Here is a 23,981-nt window from a genome sequence, read left to right as displayed (position 1 = left end):
ATATATATTATTCTGTTTATAGATTTTAACTCTATTGTATATTAAAAATTTTGCTTGCATCAATAACCGGTTGAAGTCGATAAAAAAAATTACTTTTTTACAACCATCTATCTTTTTTAGGCCACTTGTCTTCATTTTCTCCCCAACGTAGTGCTTGAAACCATATGTTGAAATAAAACTTGTAGAATTTTTGTTTATTACAGGTGTGTCTCTTGTGTTTCAGGTTCCTGCACCTTTACCAGAGATCTTTTTGTCGACGAGATGGTATCCGTGTCGGGGTATGTAAACGGAATTGACATTAACCAACTAAGCACCAACGCCCTTACGGTGAGAGGGGGAACTATACGAGGCTCTTTGTCCTTCTTTAATTCCTTGATTATTGACACTCTCGAGGCACAATCCATTATGGGAATCAACACCGCTTATTACATGTCGACGACGGTATTCAAACATGCGCCTGCCGTGATGGGAGGAACCTTGGTTGTCGAGACAGCGGTGGAGACCAAGGGGGACTTGATTGTTGAGGGATACATCAATGACAAGAGCTTCCCAAAGGACTATCCCCTTCAGACACACACTAATATTAGCTTTGGATCGAAGAGGTTTAAGAATTTGTACGTGGGTTCAGTGAGAGTTGGCCCAGACTGCCTAGTGGACGGTCTATCCCTCAACAGAATAGTGACTCTCCATACATCACAGATTATCACTGGAGAGAAGACCTTTGCCCAAGGTGTTTATATCAAAGGAAATCTAGACATAACCTCCAAGTTACTAGATGGAGTCAATCTAGACGAGCTATATGCCAGTATGTCGCATATAAACACTTCAGATTGGAAGTTCGATGTTGTATTTGAGGCAGCTGTGCAGGCGCCGTCACTGTCTTTTGGTGGATCCCTCAATGACTTTGATTGGGTTAAATTCGCAGAAGATATTGTGTATGATGACGAAAACATGGTTACGATTTCCTCGAAGAAGAATTTTAGGTTAGGCCTGACCATCCGTGATGCAATCTTCAAAAGTACATTTAACGGAGAGAGTTTCGATAACCTGGTTACGACCAACAGTAAGCAAACCATTGGTGGAAGAAAAGAATTCCTTAATGATGTCACTTTCGGATCGCTGACAGTTGATCTATTAGATGGTGTTGACTTGGAGAAAATGGTTAAGTCGGCAGTGTACCTGAACAAGGAGGGACAAGTGGTTATAGGCAAGAAGAACTTCACCAGCACACTGACGACCAAGGGCCTGGAGATCACAGGCGGGATTGGGAATTTAGACTTGAGCAAAGTTGTGACCAAGAGTACAGATCAGACCTTCAGTGCTTCGCAGTCACTACGGTCTGCCATCTTCAGCACCCTGTACACTACATCCATGCAAATGACTGCTGGCTCCAGAATAAACACGATAGACTTATCTTTACTTAACAGTAGACACGTGAGTTTGACGTCCTCTAGTCATCACTCCGGAGTATTGACTGTCGAAGGACCAGTGTCAGTGCTGGGGCAGCTCACTGCTGGGACTCTTAATGGTCACGCCTTGGAACCTCTATTAAGCAATTTTGTCATGAAAGACCAATCCTCTGTCATCACGGGACCCGTAACGTTCGCAAGTCTTACCGTGCACGGACCTATAACAACGTATGATAAAGTGGGTGCCAATGGCTTAAACATAAGTCATATTGACCTAAATGCTGTTAAATTAAGCTCGAGTAATGTAATAAGTGGAGGCGTTACCTGGGGTCAGATCATCTTGAGGAGCGACGTGGCAGTGGGGGGACGCGTTAACGGAATCGACCTTTACAAGTTCAGTCAAGATTTAGTTTCCAAGGACTCGACTGACCTTCAAGTCATAACAGGTTAGTAATTACCCAGTGTAGATGATCAGTTAGGTCATGTAATGAAAATGTTAACCGTAAGGAAAGTGAATAATGAAATGGTACCATTAAACCAAATGTTATAATTTGATGCATCACAACACTGTATGCTTTACTTATTTTTAGGGAAGAAAACCTACGTAGCTGGGCTGACAGTACTGGGCAACATCGAGGCAATGACTATCAATGGTATCGACCTGAGCACCAAAATGCTGACCCGGCACACTGACCAGACGATCAGTGCCTCTTACACCTTCCTCAACCTGGAGGCCAAGAAGAATGTCACCATCAAGGGTCTTTACAACCAGGTCAACCTCACCCGGCTCACTGCGTCTAATGTCCTGGGAACTGACACCATACTCGGTTAGGATCTTTACTGACCATGAGGAAAGAAAACTTGTAGGATGATTTTAGGATTATTAAAAATGAATCGAACGTATTCCATTCCTCAATAAATAAAGTAGAAATGGTGCACCAGGCATCACAGGAAACGATCTAGTTAGCAATACAACATAACGATACTACAGTACAGACAATACTAATGTTCGTTCGCCGCTCCCCGAACCACGAGGCCAAAGGTTCCGACCCGTGAATCTGAAGCATTTATGGATAGAATAATGTATCAGTGCGGCTTCGGGTTCCCGAGTCGAAATCTTGGGGCTCAGGGGAGAGGCGAACTGATTTATGTATCATTCTTTTGAGATATCTTCAACATTGTCATGATGATAGTGCTAGACATAGTCATAGGAAGCAGTCGGTCTTAAATAATTGCTTCTATTACTCCAGGTAACGTGACCTTCTTCGGCGAGATGAATGTGGAACACTTCCGCATCTCGGGCTACTTTAATGGTATTGACACGGAGAAGAGGATGGCGGACGGTATCATGGTGCACGACATGGATGTTGTCATCACCGGTAAGAAGAACTTCCTGTCAAATGTGACCTTCAGAAACATCAATGTGGGCAGCATAAACAGTGTTCCTTTTAAACACTTTCTGGAGCACCTTGTACTGAAGAACGTCGCCAACAACATCACACACAAGATCACCGTGCAGGGGAGTGTGATAACTCCCCATCTTATTGCCAACACACTCACTGTCCAGGTAAGTTTATTTTTATTTGACATTTAAATAAAAAGTCATACGAGTGGTTGGAATTTGTGAAGATAGTCCTCGAAAATTGTCTTCGTTTATTTGGAATAACCTCCTGAGTGTGTACGGTGTCTTAACACCTAGATCACGTACAGTACCACTACCGCCGCCTTCCATTTTCTAGCTGCCAGCAGTTACTAGCATCACCTCGTGGATTGCGTTTGGATAAAAACTAAGGTTTGGTCCTGAAATAACGTTTTCCGAGTGCAGTATGTAGTTTAGTTGTGCAGCTTAGAAATTATCAAACGTCTTAAAGATTAAGTTCAGGTAACCATTCGGTAGTCCCCCCAATTGTACAGCATTACTAGCGTGAGAGTAACGTTGACGGCCCATGAACTGGAAAAGTGTACTCGGACACACGAGAACGATTAAGTAATGGACTTTCTTGAGGATACAGGAGAAATTTGGTGGAGGAGAATAGGCCCACCATTTCTTGCCACTTAATGGCTTTTCCAAAGTATTTCCTGTGATCCAACTCCCAGAAGGATTCTTCTCCTTCACATTCTACCTTGATTTTCGTACTGTTCTAATTATTGGGTAATTTTTCTTAATCGACTTATTTGCAAGAATTCCATGACCTCTTGTGGATCTATCCAGTAATTGATATGCATTAAGTACCAACTTGCAAATACAGGTACAGTAGCTAAAACAATTCTCTAAAAGTGGGGGTTCGATATGCTCCGAAATTTTACGTGCGACTGTTAACAGCCCTCGTATACCAAAATTTATCGTCCATGCTCTCGTATTGTTTCCCACAATGTATGCACAGATAGTTGTTCAAGCTACTGTACGTACAAAGGGCGATTTGTTTATTTCTAAAAAAAACTTATGAAAAAAGGTAAAGGTCACGACTCTCTGCAGGGCTCCGTGGGAGGGGTGGACTACAACAGACTCCTGAGAGAGGCGGTGTATCTACACAGCAACCAGACTCTCAAAGGCTCTTTGGTAAGTGACAATCGCTGCAATTTGTCAATTTTAATCCGAAAAACAGAAAATCTCACTGGAATTTTGACTTTGTAAATCTTGGTCTTAATATTGATACACTACTTCTGTTCTTAGGAAATGATAATGAATATTGATAAAATGATTGAATAAGAGTTACGTACAGATAGTAATCAAAACCTCCTACAGTACTGTGTGTGTGTGCCCCAGCCATTCTTTGACTCGCCTGATTACAGGTGTTCACTAAGGACTTGACTGTGATGGGCGACATCAGGACGAAGAATCTTAACGGACTGAGCCTGGAAACGGACTACCTCACCACCCACACCGTACAGACAGTCCCCTTCAGCGTCACCTTCGGCAACATCACCACTTTTGACGTCGTAGTGGATGGCACCGTAAACTCCTACAACCTGCCACAGGAAGTGGCGAACACCATGAAGGTGGGTTTGAGGGCTAGATAAGGAAAGGGCACAGCATATAGTTAAGCAAAAGATAATTCATGGTGTAGGTGAAGGGTGAGGATTTTAAAGGTAATTTGACAGCTGCTAAGGGATTCTAACGACTTGTGGTGTTTGACAGGCTATGGACGGCCAGAATGTGACTGGCAGGGTAACCTTTGCTGGGTCACTTGTGGTCAACAAAAACATAAGGTTGACTGGTCTTGTGGGAAGAAACAAGAAAATTGACTTGTCGGAGCAGGCGATACCTTTGAATGCAGATGTAGAAATTACAGGTAAGACGAGTCATAGTTAGTGCCAATATACGAAGATAATAACACCTGGTCCGTTTATTTATCGTTGCCTGAATACTTCTGTTTTTTAATAAGCCAAGTCCTTGACTATTATGTCATTTTACACATTTCCACGCCTGTCTTCTCACCTAACCAGGCTCTGTGATCTTTACCTCTCCATTGACTGTATCGACCCTCACCTGCACTCCCGGCATCGTGAACGGTGTTAATATTCCAGAGCTGTACAATAACGCCTGGTTTGTTGACGAACCCGCGGACATCACTGGTGCCATGGTCTTCAAGGGACCAGTCATATTCTTGGTAAACTTGTCCCTTAAGCATATTTAACTTTCATTTATGTAATGTCTTTAAGTTTTATCTTCATGGATGGACTACAATAATGGTTTGTCACACCAACTTACCTTCTTTAAAATTTACGAGAATTCAGATTCTTTTCGTGTAGTATTTTTTTAGTTCATTGGTATCCTACAAACCATAAACTATATAATCCACGTCTGTTGGTATATCCTTGCTGCTGTTGTAGTCATAATTGTTACTAATGATAGCCCTCTGGCGTGTTTACTCTCCCTATAATAACGTCCACCATCAGGAGGCACTGCTGCGCGACCCTTCTACGGAGCCGCTAAGGATTAGGGATCTCCACCAGAACATGACAGCCGTCATGACTAGGTTCAACAAGACCAAGTCAGAATTAGAGGTATGTAGTGGCTGTAGGCGTAGTCACACATTACGTTGTGTAGGTATATCACAATACGGTATAAGAAGACTTCAGTGACCGACTTTTCCTGTCCTCAGCCTGATGTATGTGCCTCTAAAGTGTAGCTGTGTTCTGTTAACTACTGTAGCTTGAGTGTTTATCAGAGGCTTGCTCAGTTCAGGGTACACTCAAGTACTTGCTATCATGCTCAGTATCTACAATACTCGGAAGTTAATCCACTGCCGTTTCCTGTACACTCCTTCAGTTGCTGTACAAGAACACGTGCTCACCAATCATAACACTCTACGATATGCTGGAGAAAGCGATCTTCGAGGGTGACCACTTCGCCTCCATCTATGAATACCTGACTCCTCGCCAACGGCACTCCTCCGCCACCTTCTTTGTAAGTACTCGCCAGAGGCATCATTTGGTGTATATTACAGTGGTTGAAAGCCAGATGATTGGACTTGGCAGTAGTTTTTTTTTGTCCCATGGCCCACAGGGGTTTAAAAACTTCTAGTTATATTTGAAAATTCGGTGAAGGAGCAATGACACATTAGGATGGTTTATTTTTGTCATTAGTGCCAAGAAAGTGTTTTTGTAGTTTAGAGTGGTTAATGTTTCTCTTTGGTTCTCATAGTTCTCACCTGTTGGATTTTGAAGTTTGGCTGGGGACTAGCCAGCCCCTAATGGCAGCCTTGTTCTAAACACAGTACTAATTCCAATGCATGTAGATGTAATAAGTTTTCATTACCACAGAACTGAAAGTATTTGCTTTCTTTGCTCATGAAGCGGTCATAATGTTACCCATATTAGCGATGATCCTATTAAGGTGCAACTTCATGACATTTCTACCTAGTGTTATATTAATTCCTGGCTTATGGGAAGAGAAAGGACAGGTAACGGATGTGTGGCATTTAGGAGCGTTTGTGGTTAGTCTAATTTGGCATCCCACTGCTTTTATGCTGCCCTCCTCGTTCAGGTTAAATTACAATGTTAGCGTTTGGACTAGATTTTCTGACTTTTTTTTGCTTGGGACAGATGAAAGTTGTAAATGGACTGGTCCAGGAAATTTAATTTTATGGATGTCGGGTAGCTTCCTCCATTACTCGTTGTACACCTGACATAACGTCCACCTTTACTGATAACATCTGTATCTGTTTTTTCAATCTGGGGACGACATGTGACTGGAAGGTATTTGAACTAGCCGATGTATTGAGTTGAAACCAATCTTGTTCAGGTGTTTTCCTGGGACCAACACCGGCGCCTTGAAGTGGTGTAAATTCACAAGTCCCGTGTGTGGACTTTGACAAAATAAATATTTCTGGGATCAATCGACCATGTCAATTTTTAAAGGTCTCTCGAAGAGTTCTTGTATTTACTTGCAGGCTTTCAATATGTCATACATTGTGATGAGCTGGGAAGGAGGAAATTGTGACTCGGCTCTGTACAGCTTCAACCCTACGACGCCGACCGTCCAACTGATGTATACCATTCCTGGGTCCGGCTACGGTCACCATTGGCTCTTTCTGGGCGGCACTAACTATGAGGTGAGCATCGGGTAGCATTGTAAAGAGGCGTACGAGGAGTTTCACTTGTACTCGCAAACTGTCAGATCAATAGTAGAGTTTATTGAAAACACACGTTATTATTTTACACTTCACCTAAATAGTTATTTTTGTTGAGCATAGGGATATATTTACTATAGTTTTATTATTTAGTATTGGTATTATTAGCGTAATTCCTGTTAATTTTCTTAAATAATAAGTGTCGTATAACTAAGGTTATTCAACTTTAGTGACAGTGTGTGCCTTAGGTACATAAGAGCACACCAGTAACTGGCACTACTTGACCACCTTACGTCTAGTTAGGTCACATTTACAGTTGGATGTTATGGGGCCGAGCACTGTATCCACTCAAGACGTCTAATTTTCATCCAACATTCATATATTCTAATAGTTAAGTTGTCCTTCATCTCAAACATTATGGACAACATAATCGATTAAGGTGAATATATTACATTAGTTTGGGGGAATACGAGTGTAGTAAAGGGAAAGTGGTTGGTCCCTTAACCTCCCAGAAAGGATTGCTAAATCCTGATATGTAAATATCCAATATTTTTTTTTAATTTGAGCAGCAATATGGATGGTTTTATTAAGAAGTTTTGTTTTAACGCAACTCGTTAATGCAATCTTGTATTTGATGTGCCAGTTGTTAGAGCAGTGATTAAAAGTTTTTTCTTTTTTCCTGGAGTCATATCGTCATTGTACCGTTTTAAGTGACTTTACTGGTCTACCACCAAGCAAAGATGGCTTCATAAAGTATGGACTCCATTCACCCAGACATTACTCTTCACCTACATCTCTGACGACAATATTTTCACTCCCTCTGGACGTTTGATCTATCACTAACACAACAGTTATAGGTAAAGTTATAACCCTATCTTGTTGTAGGTGTATCTGGCGATGGCTGCTTCTGGTTATCACAACAGCTGTACCAGGAGGAACAGCGTCATCTGGAAACTAACGAAAACCTCCATTATCGTAAGTCGAACTTCACACTGTCGTACCTGGTCTTTGGCTCTTGTCCTGCCTCCTGTAATTTGAATTCTTTAGCACGATTGACTGAGCTATTACACGTGCAAGACTGTTTGCTTAGTTATGCAAACAGATAACAAATTGGTTTATACATCCATTGTTTTTATATTTGTCATTGGTGAAGATTCACGGATATAAAGTGTTTTGAAATATTACCATAAACTGAAACCGGTTTAAGGTTTCCTCCTAGTGATGGAGCAGATACTGAACTGTAGATATATACTATGCCTCTGTAAACTGTACTCCAGGTGCACCGGGAGCTAGCCGCTGGAGAACACTTAACACAGGAGTCCTCTGACGATGTGGTGATCCTCTACGTGCACGCCACCAACCGCACCATCACTTACTCTCTCGGCCTTACCACAGGAGACGTCAGACAGATTTCCAACATCCCTGGAGCTGTTGGTAAGAATGAGGTTTGGTGGACGGGTGAGGGGTTTGGGCCCCCGGTGAAGGATTAGCTCTGACCCTTACTGTCAAAACATCTCCCTGGCACCCACCACCACCTATGTTTTTTCTGAACTCCTACAGTATCAGTAGGACAAAGTTTCACCCAAATTGAGAGAAATGATCAGAAGCAAGTGAAGGTGTGCTTGTTAGGGCACCCTCTCTCTACTACTTCTGCAGACGGTAATGGTCCCCTCTGAACTGTAGGAAAGTGGTGGACCTTTGTTTTACTCCTTGATATCTACAGCATCCTGTAAATATTACTGTTCAACTTCCCTGAAAAATTTCCTCTGCCATAAAATGCATAAATTGCTCGGCTCTTAAGGTGGTAATTATTAATGAGAAAACGTAGAATGTGGATCCTCAAATATTGTAAGATTTTCAGAGGAAGAATCTAAATTTACTTAACCTGAGTGGACACTAAATTTCATGTCCTTATTGTACTTAACGCATCACAGAGAACATAAAACCATTCTACACTCAAGGTATTGTAATGCTCTTGTCCTCAGATATGTACAGGATGCTGGAGACAAAGAACGGGGTGAAGGTGTCATTCCAAAGCCACCAGGGACGAGGCACGCTGTTTGTAGGAGGGCTACCAGGAGCGATCGAGGTGGCAGAGAGGATCGACGATAGTGTGCTGCTGGAACAAGGCGACAGCGTCTTCCTCCTCCTGGCTGTCACGAGGATCAAGATGCACAAAGAGGAGTACGTGCTTGAGGTACGAACCACAATGACCTACTTTAGAAATCTGAGAGGGTACCAGGGTCATGCTACTACTACAGTGCTCTGGTGAATCGTGGGATGGTACTAGTGGTCTGGTGAATCATGTAGGTCTTTATCAATGTGGTGATCAATTGAGACTGAACAAATTAGTCTTGTAATCATGATAGTTTGCCTTGTATAATGCTGGAGTTTATTGATCGGTTCCTCATTTGTCCAAACTATAATATTTCGTATACAATTTGAGATTAGGTTTACTAAGTTCTCATAATCTTACCTTTTGTATACAGGATAGTTTTTAGATTACGTTTTTTTATTAATATTCAGTCCCTCGATAACTCCAGCTATGGGGGAGAACTTTTGGAGCTCTGAAGACCGAATCCTTTGCAATGATTGTAGAGGTTTATTATTCACTCGGTCAGTTATTTTCCTGTAGCTGTACATCATCCATCACCTGCTCGGTCAATCGTTGCAATCTTGAACTAAAAACTTTTTTTATGAAGTATTTCGGCTGCAGATCATCAGGTTGTTGCAAGAGTAGAGTACCCACAAAGCAAACGGGTATTGCAGCTGTATGTTAACCAGTAATTGATGACGATACACTACCTAGCCTCGTTAGTCAATTACCGCAGCTGGGTTTTTTTGCTCATTAGCCAATCATTAAGGGTATGCACTGCATTACGCTGGGTTTTCATTGCAGCTACTGTTATCCATTATCGAAGCTGTATATTTGCCCACTAATCAATAATTAATTATACATGAATGACCCTTACACCAATCATTACAGTTTTACATTATTAACAATTCCACCAATCATTGCAGTTGTACTTGGTGGACATACCAAGAAGGGCTCTGACTTGGATGGATATACACATACTGCCAGCCAAGATCCAGCTGACTGTGTTCTTCGCTGGGGTTCCAGCCACTGGCTCCTACATCATTATTGCCCTGCAGAAGAACCGAGTACCTGTGGTCTACACCTTGATCGGTGAGTGTATATTGTACTATTACAAGTAATTCTAAATTGTTTACTCCATTACAGCACTATAGTAGGGTATTTGGAATTCGATTTTGTTTAGCTTGTGCTGCAGTCTTTTGTTCCGGAAGTAGAATTCCGTTACAACCGGTTCCTCTGCAGAGTTCTCTTCTATACGCCTAGTCCTTAAAGAAATCTGCACCCATAAGGCTGGGGGTTATTTTATTTTCAGTGATTCTAGAGCAGCACTGTCTTTGGAATCTTTCAATCCCACCCACCCTCTCGTTTTAGATAGTTTTAACTGCCTAGTGGTCCTCTGGCGGCGGGGCCATAATGTGGATTTCTGTTGGGTTCCTGCTCGTGTGTCTGCGAGGTAATGATGGCTGAAGAAGTGGACAAGTCTGCTGCCTCGCATGTTCCTTTGTGCTCCCTCCCTCAGATTCTTCCAAGCAGTCAGGTCAGCCGTCCAAGCCTCTTGGCAGCTGCAGTGGGACAATTTATCCGTTCCCAACAAATTGCGAGAGGTTACAACAAAGCTCTATCCCTGGATGCCACGCTGCTATGAGACTTGCCGTTCTACGTGTTGGCCACTCTCTCCTCACCCACAGTTTCCTTATGGCCAGAGGACCACAGCCCTATTGTGATGGCTGTCTGGTGCTACTGACAGTGCGACACTTACTGGTAAAGTATCCGTCATGGGGACTTCAGGAGTTTTCTGGCAGTTCCGAGTGCTCAGCGGGGAAGTTCAATAATTGGTCGTGGAATTTTTGACAAATAGAAGGAATTAACCACATGTGATTTTTAAAGGAGTATCGATAGTTGTTTTTAATTTTGATATTTAAACTTCATTGAATTTTTTATAACCGTTTTTAATTTTCTTTTTTGGCGTGAATTGGCCACAGGCTGCGACGCCAGATATTTATTCCAATAAATCAAACATTGTTGCGTGTCCACTTTTTCCATCTCCAGGTCGGCTATGACTTGAGTACCTTTCTCAAAACTGTAATCATATCTACTACAGATGTAACTTGCATTACTTAAACTAATTTTAGTCCGTCTTTCAGCTTTATCTTTAAGAGCTCCCACTTTCCCTTACAAATTATCTATCTTCCATCATGACCTTTACCTTCACAAAGCTAATGTATCGATGACCTCCTTCCCAGTCCTGACCCCAACCAGTCAATTATCCAGTACACTCGAGTCCCAGGTTGAATAATTAAGTGCTAAAGTAAACACTGCTGCCCTACACCAATGTTTCTCAAAAGCGCCAATGATGCCCTACTGTTTCAGGAGAAATGTTGAAGGAATTTGCACGCCTGAGTACACCGCGGGTTGGCTGGTCTCAACACCTGACAGTGCCCAATCGCTACGTGCCTGGCATCCAGGACCATTACCTGCTGCTGGGGCAGAACGACCGTACCACCATCCTCTCTCGCCTTGTAATGAAAGGTGCTGCATTGCCTAGCAAAGAACTTCATTGTGATCTAAATGAATTCAACATCCCCTAAACGGCTTCTTGTAAACTTAAGAACTTTGTGATCTGGTCGACAAAATAGATTACATCATATCGTGTGACTTGGACGACTTCTCCACATTCTTCCTGCGCTGTGATCTGAGGAACTTAATCATTTACTAAGTAGATGGATAATAAGTTTATTGGATTGTTTACAGCCACAAATGGACCAGCTCAGGACCTTCGGTGAAACATAGAACTTGACTTGTTCTTACATACTTAAATACGGCACATGTTGATTTTCTTTAAGCTGAACAATGAGCTCTTTTAAATATTTATTTAAACGTTGTAATTTTTAAATTTGTTTTCTAAAATCTGATTAAAATACGGTCTTAGCTATGAGTTTTGCTGACCTTTTACGGTAATTTGTACGATGTGGACGAATGGTAAAAGAACTCGTTACTTTGAGACTATTCTATGGTGTTGATCTTGAGCGCTGAGGTTCAAGAACTCTGGCAGAAATCTTAAGACATCCCCAAATGTTCATGTTGCTGGTTACCATATTACCGAATAACCTGTCAAACCATCCTAGGCATATATTCCATCACCTTTGTTGCGTCGGATTGCTATAACCAAACTTCCTAATAAGACTCGTCGGTGGTAACAGACTTGGTTTATTACGGTGACATATGAGGGGGCATGTGATGTACACTCCCACCTTATGTCAATGAATTTCCTTCGCTCTGAAACCTAATTTTATGACACCGATGTTCAATTTAGCAAATGTGTAAATTTAGACATCTGAGCCAATAAATGTCATTCATATTAAACACTGTATCCAAACCTTCATATTTAAACAAACCCGCCATATTGCTTTACCCCTGAATTGCAGAACGTTTTGACGTCCCTCGTGTCAAATCTCGACGGTGAACAGTGAGGATGCTTAGGTTAAAAGTGGAGGAAATTTTATATTTACTGTGGTTAGCTGCTTCTTTGTCTACCGATTTTATCCTTGAAATATTTTTTCAGTATATTTTGGCCTAACAGAATAGTTATTGATGTGGAATTTAGTCTATTTTTTTTAAATTCATAAGATTTATTTTAGACATTTGTAATGATATATTGGACGTCAACAACCAACTCTTTCGGGACAACAGGAGAGAAGTCACTCGGTCAAATTAACTTAAAACGACATTTGAAGGTAACTGTTGTGATTGAAATGCCCAAATCTTTCTTCATGGACAGGTAGAGCCAATAAGAAGACAGAACTGCGATTGCCATACAATGAACATCTTCCTAAATGATCAATACACTAATGCCACAACCTAACCATCAACATGAACTACGACGTTACACACAGTTTGCAAGATTAATCTTTACTTCCGAGTCTGCATAAGACAATACCTACTCTGGATAAAACGAACTGTCGCTAGTAATCTATATATGGCATTTTACAATATTCATAGTAGGTGGTGGCAATGTTAGCAGTGAATTTCCTCGTTACGAATATTTTCTAATTTATATATCTCTTATTGGGAAACACTAGAAGGGAGTTGGGAGAGGTATTAATTAAGGCCCGTCCACACGATCGAGCAGTGCCCGGTGGGCACGCGCTAAATGCCCGTTATCAGGCAAAATTGGCGGGCAAACCAGTGGAGTGCCCTTGCCCGTCGTCGAGCGAAATCATGGTCCGCCTGCCTGGTGGTTTGCTGCCTGATCTGGAGAGACCACTTTAAGTACTGCAAATGTGATATGCATATGTTCCCAGCTCGGTCCAGATGTCCAGTGTATAACCAAATAAGCTTATGCAATGTACATTATTGGCGTGACAATAAACAGGAGATTGTTTGTATTATGTAATGAGAACATTCGTGTGTGTTCTTCGTTCCTGCCGCTCTCCTCACTCTAGTCCCATAGCTTCCTGTCTATGCACATCATAATTCTAACATTATTCAATGAATTTTTATGTATTACAAATCTCACCTGCAAGTAATCTTCCTTGAGTACTTCATACATGGCTTGACAAGTTGCAGGTATTATGCCAGACAAACTTTGTTTTGATATCTTCGTTCTATACTGAAGTGACGTGTAGGTGCACCCAGTTGAAAGATATGAGCGTTGCCTCTGGACGAGCCTCTGCAGATATACTCTCCCTCATATTGGTATCCTGTTATATATATATATATATATATATATATATATATATATATATATATATATATATATATATATATATATATATATATAGTTCCATTTTCCCTAGATGTTTGTCAAGTCTTGCTCATGTCCGTCTTGTCCATCTTGCAGTTCACGTAAAATCGTGGCATGACTTCAATGCTTTTCTTCGACCTAATCACTCTTTGCACCATTCCATTTTCTGCATTTGGTTCTTCTTTTTGCACATAGCAGCAATTATTATAGTACACAACGCAATGCTCTTCGCTGTAACTGTCCGGCGATTATTCCTGCAACACCATGGTGATCGTACCGCCACTGCCGACCACCTACTAGCTACCGGCGCCAGACTATGACTGCCGCCAACCACCCCCGTGTGTACAACAACTCAGTGTTTGCCTGGTAAACGGGCAAACCCCACCTGGCACTGCTCGATCGTGTGGACGAGGCCTTAGTGAGTAGAAACACTGGAGAATAGAGTATGTGAATAGGGAGGGGAATGAAAGGAGAAAGCTAAATGGAGAAAAGGGAAGAATTAAGAGAAAAGGCTGACTAATGGAAGAGATCAAATTTGGAGAAGGAGGATAGAGAAAAGTAATGGAATGAACAAGGAAAGCCGCAATAGTAGTAGGTAGTGGGTACGTCGATGGGAGAAAAGGGAGGCAGGCAGGCAAGTAACAAAAGAGTGGGAGGAAGGTAACCGAGGGAGAGAGAAGATCCAAGTGGACAGATTTCCCAGACAATGTCCCAGGTCACTCCTCCTGCCGAATCTAATGAATTAAAAATGTTCGTCGGTCCCGGAGCTTCCTAATGGCTGCCTCACCTCCCACGAATTTTACCACCAAAACATATTGTGCACAAGGGCAGAAAAATTTCTTGTGCATATATACATGTATGCAGCACGTGTTAGGCCATGTTTGTGAAATTGTCCAGTTCGTGAACTGGGCTGCTTACCTAAAGTTAGATTACGTTGGATTAGATTGTTAGGTTTAGTCAGCAGCCCATTTCACGAACTGGACAATTTCACAAATGGGGGGCGACGCTCGCACGCGCGCGATTACAGCTCAAATCAAGCAAGAAAAGCGGGCAACACCGGTACGGCAATAAGGTTAATCATCTCAGCCGTTATAATTTTTCTCTCGGATGTTGACACAGCCTACAGGGCAAGTCTCCAAAACATAACATCCACTTGGCGCCTCAAACAAGAACAGTGACCTCCCTGACAACGTCAATATGAAACCAGTATTTAAAGCGGCCTTATTTTCCCACCTGATTCTGCAGGTAGGGTCACAGGGCTAACACCACGATACTTAAAGTAAATGGTTTTATCTACTGGGCGATATTCCACTCTACTGCCACTCGAGCTGCTAGGAGAAAATGACTGAATCAGGCCTATTACTGTTGACACTTTTCGCCGCTTTGTTGCCAAGGTAACTATGACCAGAGAAAACGGAGAAGTTCTTCCTTGTTAAAAGCAAAATAATTCGATTCTGGGATTCCCCAAAGTATTAGGTCAGCATCCAGCTAGGGCGAGACCTCATCAGTCTTATGGACGAGAAAGGCTTGGTTAAATTGTATTTCAAGAATACCTTCAACATGGTCACAAGTTGTGGTTTAAAGCACTTTGATATTTGCAGTGTCACCAACCCGTCACCAGCTGTTATTTACAGTGGTGACACTAATCGGAGAACGTGTGATTAACTCGCACAAAAGTGTTTGACAGTCATTTCTTCGACCCTTTACTCTCTTACCTTATAACTTAGGAAAACACTTCAGCTTGACAGTTAACTCCTTATCGCTGGCACTTTAGTTCTCCCAGCAGAACCCTTATCTCTGTATTAAACCGCTCAAGTGTAAAACGGTCTCCAACCGTCACATCGTCGACCAGATGGTAACTGCCTCGTTGGGGATCACGTCACTGGCCCTGCACACTACACTGTCCTTGATGCCTCCCTCATAAAACAACGCTGATGCCATCCTCGAGTGAGAGGTGACCTGACCAGGATGAACGACATACTCCTGACCCTTCGGCCTCGTGCACAGGTGTCCGACATTCTTACTTCTAGAATTACTCTTCTTTCTACACCTTCAGGCTAAGTGAGCAGGATACTCTGCTGAGGTCCATGTACTCGGAGATTTGCTCGACCCAGTCAGCTGTTGATTAATAAAGTAGTCTGGCATTACTCACATTGACAACTGCCAGAGATCAAGATTTACCAAGTTGCTGGTGTGTAGCAGTAGACAGGTAGCTCCTTTTCTCGCAAAACAAAATGGTGAACATTTATGCACAGTAATTAGAACATCTCATGAACTGCCTTTTTACAGTAAGCAGAAGCAGGTGCCATATCGTTCCTATAATAGCGGATATAACGGTGAATTTTAGATAAATAAAATCTTAATATTCCTGAAGATTCGAAACTATTACCTGTGTGTTTCATTTATTCATTATAATTTTTATTAGGGGGAAATCACTTGTTGTGATTTTCCCCAACTCGCTTGATTACTTCCTCTGATCTGGACCGTTTCATAATCTTTCACATAAATTTGGTGTTGATCAAACAAAAAAAAAAAACATACAAACATACCTTCATACATACTCTCTAGGTATATACACGAATACATAAAAGATTTTCTTTCTTTTATCTCTCTCTCTCTCTCACTCACTCACAAAATAACCTCCACGCCACCCTCCCACAGAGCTTCCTTGGTGTGCTCAGTCGTGTGTATGATTGTCTGAAGGTGATCACGAGTCTTCCAGTCAGTCGACAGATTTTTTCCCCCCTGGAGAGCTGCAGCAGCTGCGCCAAGTCACTGAAACTGAATATAGATGCCGTTTGTTAAAATCCGTTCGAGAATTGTTGCTACGTTGTTCCTTCCTTATGGTAATAAAATGTAAAGTAAGATCTTAGAATTTGATGACGCTTTCTTCCGCCCCCCCTCCCTTGTACCTCATATTAAACCCCCTCCCACCTCTATACGTTCGTCTCCTAGATTAAGGTAGCCGTCTCCGGGGACATCCAGTAGAGAATTAGTGAGACGGAGGGAAATGGAGAAGGAAAAAGACAGAGTAGAAGGAAGCAAATGGAAGAGACAGTGAAAGGAAACAGAAAAAAAAAGGAAGGCCGAGACAAAAAATAAAAATAAAATATGGCAATAGTAAAGGAACAAGCTGCTGTAATTTCCTCAACACTTTAGACGATAGTAAAGATAATCGTGAAATGAAGAATCCAGTAGATGCAACAAAGCCCACACAAATAAACCACAAGGACGTACCGTGAACCTGTGTCGTGTGAAGGCTGACACACCCCGCCCAAACGGAACAAGAGCCGCTGAATAATAAATATAAAGTTATCAAATATCTCAAGTGTGTTTACTTCGGATCTCAAGACAGAAGAAAATTGGATTGTCGCTTCGCCACATACACTCCGACATAGGACGTTGCCAATCATATTTGTCAATGTTTCGGAAATAATGCAAGAACGACACCGGTCCCTGTCGCGAGTGGGCAGAGAGAGAGAAAGAGGAAGCCTCCAATCACACTTGCCAGTGCTTGTGGAGCGTCAGAAGGCTCTCGTCCTGATCACAGGTTCGCCTCCCCCCCCCCCTTAACCTCCGCCCACACCCTCTTTTTATCGGAATACATGATCGAATGTTTAATACGTACGAGGAAGATGCTTTAAGCATCTACCGAGGAAGGTTACTGAAGGCAGAGCGAGGCATCGTTATATTTCTATCACCACCAGAGGTAATCCTGTTTTCCAGTATAGTACGAGGACACGTAAGAGGTGGTGTGTGGCTATGATGGAAAAGAAAGGCATAACTACTTTGTGTGAAGGATGAATAGAGGGATACACCAACCGGGAAAGGAACATGCTAGAAAAGGGAAGGGAAGGGTGGTATCATGGGGTGGTGTAACTATCCATGAGAGGGGAGAAGTGTCATCAGGGTGGGCTAGTGTTACAGAGGGATAGAATACCATCCCCCACCCGCTGGTTGGTCACGCCAGGGGTGGGACGTGAAGATGATGGATCATCGTCGGTGTTCCCCACCAAACATAATTGGTTCGCATCACGTCCTGTGTTTGCCATCGGCTTGCTGGGGCGTGCCGGGACTCCCAATCAACAGGCTGTGTTTTATCGCTTGATTGCCTCGTCTACTTTTTTCTCCTGAGGATGTGTGGGGGGGGAGGGGTGCTGGACCCGGGTATTGGAGCTCGTGCACGGGCGTGCTTAGTCAGACATAACTGGATTGGTGACGTATTCAGAAAAAGACAACCTCCGGCTTCCCCTCCATCAACTTCATCAGGTTGCATCATTCCTTTGCTAGATGAACTTTTTCCCATGTATATTCAAAAGCTTCTGCCGGGCGTCTTTGCTCGTTCAGATCATCCAATACTGCGTTATCTTTAAAAATATAAACTACAGTTTTTCTTGGTTGCTTTCACATGTAAACCCTGGTTTTGGCAATTTATCTTTATTTAAATGTAACATCAAAGTAAACTGCTGCGGTAATAGCTACTTAATGACCACTTAATTATTTTTCTTATTTAATACTTATTAACGTTAACTTTTTTAAGGAGAAAAAGGTTAGGTTAGGTTAATATCCCATTAACAAATCGTTTCGTTAAGGCCGTACTAATAATGGCCAACATATACTGCACACCGTACCCAAGTCCCCAACACCTTTTGTCACCTTAAAAGAGAATGCTGAAAAACCTTTAATGTTCCTGAAAGTGGTGGTAATGAGTTATCTTCCGAGGCTTGTGTGTTTTAGTATCATTTAGAAGATATTTGTTGGTGTGAAAACTGAAACGATGCAGCGTAGAAAATATGAAGTTGTGTTTACGTCTGTGTGATGGACGATGGCAGACATCACCTGAGAGACTTTTGAACCAACAGGCGAGTGAAAGTTTACTTAGTTTACAATAAGGTATTGTGATAGTCAACTGTGTGGCTGATGACGACCATATCCTCTACTCTAATGACCACACCTTATTTACCTAATGGCACCTGACCACTCAGAGGACCACACCTGACCACATCTACACTCTGAGGACCACACCTGACCACATCTACTGTACACTCCGAGGACCACGCCTGACCACATCTACGCTCCGAGGACCACGCCTGACCACATCTACACTCCGAGGACCACACCTGACCACATCTACACTCTGAGGACCACACCTGACCACATCTACTGTACACTCCGAGGACCACGCCTGACCACATCTACACTCCGAGGACCACGCCTGACCACATCTACACTCCGAGGACCACGCCTGACCACATCTACACTTGAGATAACCACATCTGACCACAATCTGAAGGCCACACTTGACCACACTACACTCTGTTGTTATTATAATGTTATTACTGTCTCAACAAATACGGTCATTAAGCGCGTAACATGGTAAGTAATTAAGCTAAGCCATCAACAATTCAAACATTGCGAGAGATGGAACTCTCTTCCCTGACCACACCTAACCACACCCAGCACTTTGAGAACCACACTTTCACCCCGAGGAGCACACCTGACTACACCTACACTTGAGGAGCACACCTGATTACACCTACACCGAGGAGCACACCTGACCACACCTACACTTGAGGAGCACACCTGATTACACCTACACCGAGGAGCACACCTGCTTACACTTACACTGAGGAGCACACCTGACTACACCTACACTGAGGAGCGCACCTGACTACACCTACACTGAGGAGCGCACCTGACTACACCTACACTGAGGAACACACCTGACACCTACACTGAGAGAACACACCTGACTACACCTACACTGAGGAACACCTGACTACTACACTGACACACCTGACTACACCTACACTGAGGAACACACCTGACTACACCTACACTGAGGAACACACCTGACTACACCTACACTGAGGAACACACCTGACTACACCTACACTGAGGAACACACCTGACTACACCTACACTGAGGAACACACCTGACTACACCTACACTGAGGAACACACCTGACTACACCTACACCCTGATGACCACAACCAATTCATTGAAAGGTTAAAGTGAAAAACTGAAGAAAAAATTAAACTCGTGCTGGAAATTCCTGGTGAGTAAAAGATTGTTGTTGTTGTTACAACGTTTCAACAACTAAGGTCTTTAATAGCAACAATCGCCTTACGTATGATTAACTGCAACAGTGCGACATAAGGCGATTGCCGCCATCCAGCGGCTTGGTCGCACGGCCGCCGTTTAGCTCCTTAATACGATTGCCGCATTCAGTGGCTTGGTCGTATTGCCGCCGTTAAGCCCCCATAATGCGATTCAAATTTGCCCTGCGAAGGGACTAGATTTATTAGGCACCCCCTTGTACCTTATGCAGGGCTAAGCACAAAGTGTTTATAGCGCTCAACAGGGAAGCATGTGGAGTTCATGCTTGCCTTCATGACACATGCATTTAAGGCCGTAAGTGCCTGAAGGGCCATCCATGTATAATGTCGGTAAGTTACATATAGTGACAGGATGAGTGTGTGGACGGAAGATTCCCGATAAAATACATTCTTGTGGCTTCTTCAACCTTGAGCTGTGACCCCTTGTGGGGCGGGCGTTCGCCATCTCCAGGTTTAGACACTCGACTGAGCAGTGCCCTCTGAGGTGTTTATAAACTTCACTTAGGTCACCCCTTACCTGTCTGTAGTATAAGCTAGACATTTGTAGGCGTTCTGATCTCTCTGGGTAACTGAGGTGCGGTAGTGCAGGCGGGGTCCGGACAAAAACCCCGAGGACGAAAACCTTCGGTTCAAGTACAAAGTAGGAAAAAAACCCTAGGTTTAACATAAGAACATAAGAATGGATGAAACTGCAGCGGCTCTATTGGCCCATACTGGGCAGTCCCATTTACACCCAGCCCCTATTGCTCATATATCCATCCAACCTAAGTTTGAAGCTATCCAGCGTATTCGAGTTAATGATGATATTTGGTAACTTGTTCCAGTCGTCCACTACTCTATTTCCAAACCAATGTTTACCTATTTCGCGCCTAAATCTAAATTTGTCTAACCATTGTTACGAGTTCGCTCCTGGTTGGAAAGTTTGAGTACCTTTGTAATGTCCCTTTTGTTTAGCTCTGACTTCCATTTATACACCTCGATCATGTCGCCCCTCACTCTAAGTCTCTCGAGGGAGTGCAAATTAAGATGCTTTAACCTGTCTCTGTACTCAAGGTTCCGAGTGCCCTGGATTAGTTTTGTCATTCTTCTCTGAATTCTTTCCAAGGATTCTATATCCATTCTGTAATACTGTGACCAGAATTGAACTGCATAATCCAGGTGAGCTCTCACAAGCGCAAGATATAGTTTTAAGATGACCTCGCTAGTCTTGTAACTAACACTCCTTTGTATGAACCCAAGTACTTTATTAGCTTTGTTTCGAGCAAATACACATTGTTTACTTGGCTTAAGATTCCTACTTATCATTACTCCTAAATCTCTCTCGCAGTCGGATTTCTCAATTACATCGTTGTTCATCTGGTATCTGGTTTCCCTATTTACATCTCCTATACTGAGTACTTTACATTTGTTCACATTGAATTTCATCTGCCAATTTTCAGACCATTCGAAATTTTTTTTTTTAGATCTTCCTGTAGTTTTGCAGAGTCTTCGTCAGATTTAATTACACGTCCTATTTTAGTGTCATCAGCAAATTTACTTATGTTGCTGTCTACGCCGATATCTATGTCGTTTATGTATATAATAAATAATAATGGTCCAAGTACTGAGCTTTGCGGAATTCCACTAGTGACGTTGTTCCAATGGGATTTAGTGCCGTTAATGCTCACTCGCTGTTTCTGTCCTGTAACCACGCCCTAATCCATTTTAGAATATCACCTTTAATGTCATGAACCTCCACTTTTCTTATTAGTCTTTCGTGGGGGACTCTGTCGAAGGCTTTGCTAAAGTCGAGATATACCACATCATAATTGTGCCCCTCGTCCACTGATTCGAAAACTGATGAAAAGAATGTTAATAGATTAGTTAGACATGAATGCCTCCTTGTGAAGCAATGATGGGAATCATTGATCAACTTGTGCTTCTCCAGGTGATTTCGAATAGAGTTTGAAATTATTGCTTCCAGTTATTTGCTTACAATTGATATTAGACTGATTGGAGGATAGTGATCTATCTCCATTCTTGAAAATCGGTATTACATTCGCTATTCCCCAGGATTCTGGTACTACACCTGCTTTTAAGGACATGTTAAACAACTTTGCTAGGGGCATACTAAGCTCTTCCTTACATTCTGGCAAATATCTCATCGGGACCTGGTGACTTATTAGGCTTTAGTTTGTCTATTTGCTTACTCACATCGTTACTATTTTTTTTTTATAGTCACGACTATCTCGCTTAATCTATTTTCTTCAGAATCTCTGTATATAGTCGGTGCCTCGGGTATCATGTTTAAATTTTCGGTGGTGAAAACTGTTGAAAAATATTTATTCAGTTTATTGCTCATTTCTCCGTCGTTATCAGTTAGCTCGCCGGTATCTGACTGTATTGGTCCAATCTTTTCTCATGTATTAGATTGATAGATCAGGGCCTGGGGTCGAAAATATAATAATAATAATAATAATAATAATAATAATAATAATAATAAAAATAATAGTAATAATAATAAATACAAAAAACAAAACAAAATCACTGGTGAGAAACGATACATGTATGTTGTGTTGTCAATGGTAAGAGAAACAATTAAGACCCTGCAATTGTGTGTAAATGAGGCAGAAAGTCAGATCAGAAACCTGGGACTTGGTCACAATTTTTATGGTGCCATATGGCAGCAGGGTCTACCATTAGACAACACATGCTTTCAATATCTTCCCAGGCGGTAGTACCTCTCTGTTTGATGGCTGCCTACTACCTGCATTGCAAGTGAGGTCATGTCAAACCCAAAGGTGCTTTTACAACTAAACAAAGTCGAAATTAAAAGCGCGAGTAGGCATATCGGACCTGAGGCTTCAAGATGGTAGTTACGCAGATTCTGACCAGGACAAAGCGGAGGCGTTGAACAGTTTCTTTTCCGCGGTGTTCACAAGGAAGGATGCGAACACTCTTCCTGTGTTTGAGGACAGACGGTTTGACACAGTGCTGACCCACATTGTGTTCTCAGAAGTAGTTATAAGAAATAAATTGTCAAAGCTAAAGGTTCATAACGGTGCCTGGACGCTCCTGTTTAACACAATTACTCAAGGTACTGGATGTTTGGACCCAAATTCTGGAACAGGGTGGCAAAGTCGACAATATACAGTATACCTAGATTTTGTCAAGGCTTTCGACAGCGTACCCCATGAAAGGCTAAAAATTAAACTGGAAGGGTGCGGGATTCGGGGAAGTGTCCTAGCTTGGATCGGATACTTTCTTTGATCGCAAGCCAGAAGCTGTACATTCCTCCATACAAATGTTTGCGGACGTCACGATGCTAAGTTTTTCAGGGAAATTAAGAACCAAGCAGACTGTGAAGAGCTGCAGAAGGATCTCTGAGCTTCAAGAAGGGTCGAAGAAATGGCTGCTAAGATTCAATGTCACGAAGTGTAAGAGGATGCACCCGGGACGTACCAATGGTAAGAAGGTGTTTCATATGTCTCAACGGGACGTAGAAACCGCATTAATAAAGACAATGTGAAAAGGAACTAGATGTGTATGTTGACAATGAACTGAAATTCTCGGGCAATTGTGAGAAGGTAAACCAAACAACTAAATTATTAGGTCTTATAAGAAGGTCGTTCAGATATCTAGACGGTCCTTCCCTCGTAACGATCTGCAAGAGCGAGGTTCTTCCCCGCCTGGAGTACTGTCGTCCCGCCTGGTCTCCGAGATATGCTAGGGACTGTCAGTTTATTGAAACTGTCCAAAGGAGGGCCACCAAACTGGTGCCTGCACTTCGGCACCTCATTTACCCAGAGAGATTAAAAGCACCTGCAATTGCTTAGCTTATACTACAGACGGGCAAGGGGGGACCTAACTGATGTGTAAAAGCATCTCAAAGGGCACTACTCAGTCGAGTGTCTTTACCTGGAGCTCAAGGTTGAACAAGCCCCAAGTCCAGAAAACTGTGAGGGCAAACTTTTTCGGGGTGAGAGTTGTGAACTCGTGGAACAACCTGCCAGAGAGTGTTGTGACGGTACCGAGTGTGAGCTGTTTCAAGACCAGAC

At 42.5% G+C, this 23,981-nt stretch overlaps 1 protein-coding gene across 1 annotated transcript; it reads left to right on the top strand.

The window, feature by feature from the left end:
* Nucleotides 1-250: 250 nt before the first annotated feature.
* On the top strand, nucleotides 251-12,413 carry LOC121876481. Its single transcript, XM_042381583.1, has 15 exons — nucleotides 251-1,855; nucleotides 2,000-2,236; nucleotides 2,660-2,976; nucleotides 3,886-3,969; nucleotides 4,203-4,409; nucleotides 4,549-4,702; nucleotides 4,857-5,020; nucleotides 5,310-5,417; nucleotides 5,683-5,820; nucleotides 6,806-6,967; nucleotides 7,871-7,960; nucleotides 8,263-8,419; nucleotides 8,971-9,182; nucleotides 10,007-10,172; nucleotides 11,451-12,413. Exons 1-15 carry the CDS (start codon nucleotides 262-264, stop codon nucleotides 11,666-11,668), a joined length of 4,008 nt encoding a protein of 1,335 aa, XP_042237517.1. The 5' UTR covers nucleotides 251-261; the 3' UTR covers nucleotides 11,669-12,413.
* The last annotated feature ends 11,568 nt before the right edge of the window (nucleotides 12,414-23,981 follow it).

Source organism: Homarus americanus, unplaced genomic scaffold (assembly GCF_018991925.1).
Source record: "Homarus americanus isolate GMGI-L3 unplaced genomic scaffold, GMGI_Hamer_2.0 scaffold31742, whole genome shotgun sequence".
Classification (NCBI taxonomy): Eukaryota; Metazoa; Arthropoda; class Malacostraca; order Decapoda; family Nephropidae; genus Homarus; species Homarus americanus.
The sequence above is the reverse complement of the archived record's forward strand: the minus strand, read 5'-3'. Positions and strand labels throughout refer to the sequence as shown.